We start from the raw sequence: 10188 nt of genomic DNA, 5'->3' as shown, positions 1-10188 counted from the left end.
CCCTCAAAGCCTGTACAAGAAGCCAACACTGCTGAACCTTGATTTCAGACTTGGTAGCCTCCAGATGGCGATAAAATACATTTCTGTTAAGTTTAAGTCATTCCCAGTTTGTGGAATTTACAGCAGCCCTAGCAAACTAAAACAGCATGTGAATTATACCTCAATCAAGTTGCTACCAAAAAATCAAAACAATAGGCTGTCTACAAGAAACTCATTTCAAATATAATGACACAGGTTGAAAGTAAAAGCTATTCTAGACAATTGCAATAGTATGGTTAACAAAAGAAACAAAATCCTAGCCCTCATGGAACTTACATTCTAGCGGAGTAGATGAGTGTGCCAAACAGTGTGGGTCAGGTGGCTGGGGAAAGGCAGCTAACCAAGCAAGGTTTCATCTACATTTACATTTCCAGGGCAGAGATAAGAAAAAGAGTTCCTGAAGGAGACAGAAAAAGAATTGTGTGGTCACAAAAATCAAGGAATGGAAGGGACTGGGTCAAATGCAAATGTTGAAGTTAGTAAAAGTCAAGTTCATGGAACTTGGCAATTATGTGCACATTTTGACATCAGCAAGAATCATTTCAGGAGTGTGATGGCAACTAAGATTCCATCATGTCAGCTACTTGCCAGCATGCTCAAAATATTCTTTCTTTCTTCTGTTGCACCCACTTGACAAAAACTCAACTCTGAGTAGGCTTTACCAATGAGCAGTGTTGAAGAATAGTCCTCCAGACGGATGCCACTGTAAGTCCATGGTGTCCAACTCACTGCTGTTCTTTTCTAGTCCATTCTTTCCCATTCTCTAGGACCACCATTTCAAACCATTTCTGCTGTCTTTGTACCTACCTCCATTCTCAGCCCCCCACCCCACTTCTGGAACTTGCCACATCACTTGGTTCTCAAAGATGTGAGAGCAAAACCATTAGGTGAAAACTTTAAACCCTCTGCTACCCAAATGACACACATGCCCATTCCTTCATCTGCCTGTGATATGGATGCCAGCTTCCCTCCTCAGGAACCTAGGTGTACCAATGATCTTGGCCAACTCCTCCTGCACCACTGCATTTTCACCTCCCCCTCTCTCCTGATTCTACCCCACTATCCTAATTAGCATTTAAATGAGATGCAAGTTTCTCCTGCCTTCAAAAAAAAATCCCTCAACCACACGTAATTCTATTGCTACAGCCTCACCCTTCGTCACAGCCAATTTTTGAGTTATCTGCACTTGCTCACTTCATTACTCTGCAGTCCTCATCCCACTGCAACCTAGATTTACCCTCACCAATGCACTGCAAAAGGAAGATATAGATTACCATAATTCCTAAATTCGAATATGCATATTCATCCTCCCCCACATTTTAATAACTACCTCTTATGATCAATATGATTGAAAGCAATGGGCCACAGTTTAGATTTTTCTTTGTATATGTAAAGATGCCTTAGATTCAATCAAATATGGTGTTTCTGAAATTAAAATTTTTTTCTAAATAGATACTTTTTATATTGTATGAGAGTTCTTTTTTTTTTTTTTTTTTTTGTGGTACGAGGGCCTCTCACTGTTGTGGCCTCTCCTGTTGCGGAGCACAGGCTCCGGACACGCAGGCTCAGCGGCCATGGCTCACGGGCCCAGCCGCTCTGCGGCATGCGGGATCTTCCCGGACCAGGGCGCAAACCCGTGTCCCCTGCATCGGTAGGTGGACTCTCAACCACTGCGCCACCAGGGAAGCCCGTATGAGAGCTTTTAGCTTCACTAAACACCCTGAAATACATTCTTTTGGCCTCTGTGGTAGCTCAGCTACTCCTTCTCAATCCCCTTCCTGTGTTCCTTGTCTAGTTCTCTTCTTTCCTCACTCATCAACTTCTTTGGATGAGCTCTTACACTACCATGGTTTCAGTACTACCCATATGTTATAGGACAAGCCTGTAGCTGGTCCAATGTCATGTGGGCATGACTTCAGAGACATCAAATTAACTGATTCTTGTTCCAGTTACAAAGTAGAGTCCAATAATGACTTAGGTGAAGTTGTTAGCCTTGAGAGACTAAAGATGATAAATTAGAATGTTTACACCTACAGTTGTATTGCATAACTCAGAGCAGTAGAGCTGACCCAGATGACTTGGTCCTTAGTACAAAATACAGAGGTTACATGCAGAATTTCTCCAGCCTTACATATACAGTAGGCTGAGTCTACGAGGGGTCACTTAGGCCTTCAGGTTTAATAAAACACCTACTCGCACATTATTGTCCCCACTGTGCATTGCCCTACCAATCCCCCATTCCAGGCCCTTGCCCCTGAGATTTCAGAGTCTATTAGGTCAGTTTGCTGACTTCCTCTGAAATCCCCAGCATCTTTCATCCATCTGCCTCCTCGTTTCCCTCCCTTGTGAATGCCTGCTGCTCAGGTATCAAGTGATTTCCACAGTCAGCGTAAGACAAATACAAAGGACGATCCACCATTTCTTCATTCACAAATATTTATTGAGCACCTACTATGCGCCACACCATGTTAGGCTCTGGGATGCAAGTGAAATAAGATATCACCCCTGCCCTCATGGAGCTTACAATCTAGCAGGGGAAACAGACAATACACAGTAAACTAATACATAAAATAAACACAGGTTGTGCTATCTGCCATATAGGATATAAACAGTGGTAAGATTAGAATAGTTAGGAAACACCTCCTTTTTAGATAGAATGGTCAAGGAAGGCCTCTCTGAGAAGGTAGTTAAAAACTGGGTATGAAGCCTGGCTCCCCGCTTACGATCTACATGACCTTAGGCAAGTCACTTACCCTCTCAGAATCTGTTTCCACATTTGTAGAATGCAGATAATCATATCAAACTCAAGAAACGCTCATTACTGTGAATGATCATGAAAACTCAATGACTTCTTGCTATTTTACAAGACTTTTCATATCACATACTTCTCTTAATATTACTTAGCAAATTTCTAGCTATCCTGAACATTCTTAGTTCTCTCTTTATCTGTGTGCTTCTATAGCACCCTGTACCTTTTACCACTGCACTGTAATCTCCCTATTCACTTATCTGTACATTCTACTGGGTCTGAGGACATGTGGAAGGCTGTGATAATGAAGGAGTCTAAGTTGCACAAGAAGTACAAAGAAAACAAAGGGTTAAACAGTGGTAGGGAGTTTCAATGGAAGAAAATGTTGAAGGTGAGGTAACCAAAAATCTCACTGGCCAGGGCGTTGGATCATCCACCAGAACACTGAAGATACTGAGAATACGAAAGAATCGGAGATGGCAAAGCGTGCTGTGAGTTAGGAAGTGAGGCCTTCAGGAAATCAAAGGAGTGATCAGTGGCAAGAGTAGAGGTAACTGATAGTATAACTTCTTGGCATAGGCTGCAAAAGGGGCAGATTTTTGTCAGAAGCTTTGGGAGAAATTATTTAGACATTACAATAGAGAGGAAGGGCAGCAACCACCATCTCCTGAGATACATGGAGTGTGGACACAGCCCACACTGGTGAGAGCTCCAGGCTACGGCAGGCCTTCAGGTGACAGCCGAACTGGTTATGGCAAGGCAGTCAAGAGAAAAATCAAAAGAACGACCTGCAGCCAAGCATGGATTAGGGAGGAGAGAGGGAGGGTAGGCAATTGGGAGTGACTAGAATACATATAGAAGGGAGACAAGTGAAGGTGAAAACGGAGGACAAGGGAAGTTTGCACTTAAGACTGCAGAACAGATAAGCTTCTTGGACACTCCCTTTCTGAAACCTCACCCTTCCCATCAAACTCACCACTGTCTCCCCTAAATGACTAACGTCCAGTCTAACTGCCTCCTGTCTCGTAATATCACCATTATCTTGGTTACCCAGGCTTGAGAAATGGACTCAGCCCTTACTCCTATAACCACTCAGACACTGAATCTTGAGTCTTCCTTTGAAATGGCCCCAGCACCCCCTCCTTCCTTATTCCTGTGGCCATCACCTGAAATCAGTTCTCATGATTTTATGTCTAGATTACCGTATCAGTTTCCCAAATAGCCTACCTAATTAGTGCCACTTCAGTTTAGTCAGAAGGCTTTGGAGGTACGTCTGTTTCAGGATGCCAAGTCCACTGCGAAATTTACGTTTCTTCCTTTGCAAAACAGAGACAATACTACTTTCCTTTGAAGGACCATGGTAAGGAATGTGACATTTTTGTAAGGTTCTTAGCATGTCTGTTAGTAGGTAAGAATTCCTGACCTTTGAAAACTTGATTATAACCCTTTTGAAGTATGGGACCAGATCTTTTACACTACTCTACCCCACATACACTTACAAAACACGTTGAATATTTGTTGAATAGTTTGATGAAGGCCAAAATAAGAGGGATATTTTACAACACAACAACACTCTTCTTCACATAAAAAGAGTTGAGCTTTGAGAACACAAAAGCAGCCTTCAAATCCATTCAAAAAGAAAAAGCAGCCTGGGAAATGTGGTATGCCAATCAAGAAAATAATACCTTGAGCATCCGAAGATAGCAATCTGTTTTTCTTTCCCCAGAGCGGCCCTGAGAACACCAATATGGGACTGAAAACACAAAAAGACAAAGTGAAAAAGCAAAGCTTAGCTCTGCTTTTGTTGTTTCAGCCTTACCACTCTTCCAGTTTGGTTTGGACTGCCTCTGGCTCAGAAGATCCTACTGGCTTTGGGGAGCTCAGAAAGGCCAAAATGGAGCCTACAGGAAGAGGAAAAAAAAGAGAGCTGGCTACCAAGGGCTGGCCCCAGGCACAAAAGATTTAAGAAAAGGCAAGATTTTCTAACTAAAAACAGAAAATGTAGTGTAACAATGGGCTACTTCATAGTGCAAGTAAAACTATGTAAAAAATCATTTGGATATCCTTATGTAGGTGTTTCTGGAACATATCAGATACATATATTTGAAACTGAGACATTCCAGGAAAGTCTCTGCCCATTATCTCCAAATCAGTTTCCCCAGCTCACCAAGGTCAGAAGGTGGAGGGTCTTAATGCAGATGTCTGCATAGAGCTAAATAGCACATATTCTTGGAAACTATGGTTAGACAGTTCGTCTCATACCAAATGGTTACAGTATAACTTAGTAAAACCACTTGGAAAAATGACAGGAATCAAAAACTACAAAGTATTTACATCCTTGACTCAGAAATTCACCTCTAGGAATTTATTCTAAGGAAATCATTTATGCACAAAGACATGAACTGTAACACTGCATCATGAGATGCAACCTAAAATGTCCAACAGGGAAAGGTAACAGGAAGCATGGCACATCCATACAGAATAGTTTTTAATGACATGGAATAATGCCTGTAGATTGAGAAAAAAATCAAGGCACAAATTATACCGAGAATGAATGAAACTATGTAAAATCGCAGACAAGTAGCTAAAAGACTGGCAAGAAATATGCAAAAACAGTAAAGTGCCCTTTTCCCCTTTTCTGTATTGTCTAGATTTCCCGCAATAAGCATGTATTACCAAACATAAACAGAAAAAAAGCATTATTGAGTCAGGCAAGCATTAAAGAATGGGCATTTATATTTAGCCTAATCTGTTTCTCCTAGGAATTGGAGCGTGGTTCTTAACAACAAAAAAGCAGGGGCTTACAAACCAGTCATTCTTAAAAAAGCAGAGGAAGTATTAAATTCTTTCCACAAGTTTCACCATATTCGTGTAGAACTGCAGCAGAAAAGATGGTGAATCAGGTTCAGACATCAATCACCAACCTAAATGACAACTCCATGCTCCCACAAGACACAGATCCACGGTCACAAAATACAATGTCAGACCCAAGTTTAAATGGCATACTGCTCTACATTTTCCAAGATGAAAAAGATTAGGAAAATAAAAGCATTTACTTGGGGGTGGGGGAGAGACTTTTTTTTTTTTTTTACACCCATTGGGGGCTAGAGAGAAATGAAAGACAAAGCTGAGAACTAATGCTTTATAAAATTCAACTTTACTTAAAAAGACAAAATGTAACAATAAATACTTTTTTAGCAGAAGAAAAGCAGACAACTCAGTTACTAAATGACGGATGTCCAAGACTCGTCTGAAGGCAGAATGGTTCAAAGGTCAGAATCCAAAGTCAGAATAGTCTCTGTTGAATATCATTCATTTAAAATCCAACATCTTACCTTTCTTCAAATTCTTTAAGTGTCTACCCTATGGAAACTTGTTTTATACCAAGAGTTATGGATCTCCTTATTTATACTCACACTCTTTCCCCAAATCATGATTTTCATTCTAGCTTTCCTGATTCTACTGTTTTGTTTGGCCTTTATAATTATTCCATGACAGATGCAAAGAATTTATACCTTCTGGGCAGAAATGGAAACAGAATCCTAAAGCGGCTCACCTAAGGGTCAGAAAGTCAGTGAATGTAAGCAGACCTTAGGTGTGAAGCTACATTCAGCACCCATTACATTGTCACGAGTTACCAAAGCAAGGAAATCCTTTAACATTTCTATGTGAATAAAGATAAAAATACAGGTTGGCTAAGTGTTTGTAAGAGACTAATAACTGCAGTTCCTTTCCTTAAACATAGTCACTGGTTGGCTGACATCTAAGTAACAGCTATAGATGACCTCCTCTGAGACTGAATTATACTTCGTTGAGCAGATATCTGGACTAGTAAAAGAAACTGCTACAAAATCAGAGCCTCAATAAAAAATATTTAGTGACCATTCTAAAAAAAGGACAGTGGCTTAATAAGCATGTTGTTGTCACAGGGCCAAAAGCATAAAGAAAAGTACTCACCTTCAAATATACATACACAAAAGTCTCAATTTTAAGATTATAAACTTAAAAGTATATTTTAAAAAATGTTAGTCGCCTGTATGAGATAAATTAAAAATTTATGTAATTCAGTGTAAAGCACCAAAAATGAACAATAAAACTGTTCACATAAAACACTGAAAAGGAAACAAAGCACAACTATAAAAGCACAGAGGTACCATTTACAAGAACCAAGTAAATAAACTAATTTCTATTAATTTTTTTCATTTACCTGATAAAACTGTTGGTTAAACTGGGGAGGGGAGGGTCTCTGAGCATCTAAAGGGTAACAAAATGGTAACAAATATACAGCATTTCTTTATTAACAAATTATACCACACAAATCAGGTTATTTTTTCTATCTGATTACAGAGTTAACAGAACTTGCATCCATATTTAGAGCAGCAACATAAAATTTTACTAGGAAGAAATTCTGTATCTGGACCAAAGGACTGTAACGTGGACGAAGAAGGTAAAACTGGCAACTATGATGCAACTACTGCAAGAAGATTCAGGTTCGTTTTCCATGCTTATAACTCTCCAAAAGGGATAATACATTAAGGGGATAATGCAGCCAAAGAAGGGATGATGTAGAAAATCACAAGAAATTAAATGAGTACAAAAAGAGCACAGGGGCGGGGGGGGGGGGTGCGGGGGGGTGCGGCATGAGAACTTGAGAAGGTGTGAAAAACCAAGCTGTGACAAGTCAGCTCCCTGGAGTTGCACCAACCCAGACTGTTCCCTATCCGAACTGAAATTGGTGGACTCTTCATCTGGGCACTTCAGCTTGAGAAATCAGTTAGATTAATCATTTTTAACACAGGCTTATTTTTAAAGTAGATACAGCTTAAGAAGAGAAAGCTAAATATTAGGGAAGTATTAAGTCCTTCAGAACTTAAAATTCTGCAGCCAAATGAAAGCAAAGTATAAAATTTGGATAAAAATGTTTCTCTAAGGGTAAAACAGTTTTCTGAGAGATTTTAAAACCAAACACACAGTAAGAGAGTGGTTTTCAAAGTGGGTTTCAGGCCCATCCTCTCCTCTTCAAACCTTTCTTATATTCAAACATTTCTAATTCTGTTTTGTCTTTTGTGGCTTCAGGAAAGATTTCCTTTTAAAAAAAGGAAAGGGAAATCTGATGCCATCCCCATCCCCTTGCTACTGTTTGTTAAGTTTGAAAATCACTGCTATGAGAAAAATGAGATCTAAAACATATTTTCTTTGTCAGTGTCACTAAACTGAAAAGTTTCAACACAGATCTGTACATTATCCTGTAAAATAAACGAGCAAAAGAAGTTCTTAGGAAGAAATTAAACTTTGCTATTCCCACCGCCCCTAAATCTGTTCTTCCACTGCCTCCAACCTCTCAATATTTCTAGACAGTGTGAACAAAATTCTAACAAACATTCCAGCCCACACCTTAATCTAAAAACATTTCATTTGATGGCTGCAGGGAATTTTTTTTTGAGAAGGTAAGCCCCCAATTTATAGAAACCTCTAGAATAAGACTGTATGATTACCAAAATAACACACATTACATCAGGGAAGACTCTGCATAGGGTTTCTTCAACATAATCACTAATAATAAAGAAAAGCCAAATCCCAGAACTTCACTCTGTATTCATCAGCACACAATACCAAAGTGTAAACAACAACCAGGGGAAAATGCTTAACACAAAGGCCATTTTTCTTTGATGGAATCGGGGAGAAAAGTGGAACTGCAGGAAGAAAAGTGGAACCCAAGCTTTGGCCACTTATCAAGACTTCATTACTTCAACGAAATAGAACAAATCTCCACGGAAAGGGCTCATTCGGCAAACGTAACTTCTTTCCATATATTTTTCCTTCACATCAGATTAAACAAAACTTGTCATTTCAGAATCACTGATTACATCTTTTTTTAATTAGAAAAAAGTTTACTTGAATATTTACATAACTTTATTGCTGTTTATTACAACAAAAAAAATTTTAACTGATTTGTAGAATCCAACCAGTATCATATGAAATTGAAATCCATCTCTCAAGAAGATGCAGTTACAGCTGAATGTATCTGATGCTCAGAGTACAGCATGAATAAGAAAAATCCTTGCATGTCATGTGGTTCTTGCTGCAGTCATCTGTGTTCATCTCTCAGAAGGCAAAAGAATCCATTTGACACTTCAATAAATATCAAAGTAATCGTTACCAAAAAAATAGCTTCCACGGACCAGAGATCCAAGAAACAGCAGTTTTAATGAATGATTCCTAGAATCGAGTGAGTCCTCCTTTAGTCCAATGAGATGATGTCAGGAATGTTACTTCCACTGCTGGTTATGACCCCTGTATCACTCCTGCTGCTGGATGAACTAACATGAGTACTGCTTTCATGGGGGCTGGTGGTGGTGACAGACGTACTGCTTGCTGTTAAGGGTGAGGTGAGACTATCCAAAAACATAGGAGGACAGTACTGCTTGAAACAAACAATGATGTCGATGAGGAAGAGGCTACATTGATTTTAAATATAGAGACTAGAAATTGTTAGATATGCACAAGTGATAGCCACATATTTAAATCTCAGTGGGACTTAAAAACTTCTCAAAACTTCACATCTTTGTATGGAAGGTGGCATGAATTTTAACATTTTACATTATTTTGTGAGTGCAGCATATTCCTGATTGTCTCAAAACTCACAGAATTTGTGACCAAATATGTAGTAGTACAAAAATGTCAACAATAACTAAAGTTATTTAATACTAAATATTGGCCCCAAAATTATGACTCATACTTAATCTCAAAAAGAATTTGCTCACTAAATGTATTTATACCAGATTTAAAACACACTGTAAAAGGCTAATAAACTTATTTTTAATGGTGTTAAGAAAAATGCTAATGCAAAATTCAGTAATTCTCTCAAAATTTAGTATTAATCAGACCCTTAAGGAATAATGTTAAGACTGATCAGCGGGAAGGCAGCATCTGACTCCTTTGTACATACACGTAACAGAACCTGTGTAATTAGAAGATAGCATACATTCTAACATAAGAGACTACATGGTAGCTAACTACCACGGGATGCTCAGAAAGAGAGGTATCTCAGGTATTCACAAAATTTTGGAATAAATCTTAAAGGAAATCTAATCTAATCTAATTTCCTTTGAGATGCTTGCTTGACACCCCCTTCCAACTGTTCAAATTTCTGGTTTCTTTAACATCTTAGTTGCTGATTCCCAAACTAATTCCGACCTGAGTTTAGTACTCTAATATTGACCTGGAGGAACAGAGGGAGACAAGAGCTAAAAGCTTTATATCACCATAGAATATTTTATGTGAGAGACAACTGCACTGACTTGATTGAGATAAGTGAGGTCCAGTATACAAGAGAAGTCCTAAGTCTGTGTTTAGATTGACTGTATGAAAGAAGATCAGTAAGGATATCCGAGCAATAT

General features: G+C 39.0%; 1 protein-coding gene across 16 annotated transcripts in view; it reads right to left on the bottom strand.

Moving 5' to 3' along the window:
* Nucleotides 1-247: 247 nt before the first annotated feature.
* The window catches only part of PIAS2 (protein inhibitor of activated STAT 2), a 98471-nt gene continuing 88530 nt past the window's right edge, over nt 248-10188 (bottom strand). For 3 of the 16 annotated variants that reach the window (XM_079942518.1, XM_079942526.1, XM_079942525.1), the window contains exons 14-15: nt 6996-7042; nt 2460-4541 (exon numbers count right to left, since the gene is read on the bottom strand). In XM_079942518.1, coding sequence (XP_079798644.1) covers nt 4259-4541; nt 6996-7042 — 330 coding nt within the window. In that variant the 3' untranslated portion in view covers nt 2460-4258. Of the gene's footprint in view, nt 437-2459; nt 9247-10188 lie in introns of those variants that run through there. The other 13 variants (XM_079942519.1, XM_079942523.1, XM_079942528.1 and 10 more) reach the window with 11 other exon arrangements.

The sequence above is a fragment of the Stenella coeruleoalba genome, assembly GCF_951394435.1.
Source record: "Stenella coeruleoalba genome assembly, chromosome: 14".
Lineage (NCBI taxonomy): Eukaryota > Metazoa > Chordata > Mammalia > Artiodactyla > Delphinidae > Stenella > Stenella coeruleoalba.
This window is presented reverse-complemented; position numbering and strand designations above follow the sequence as displayed.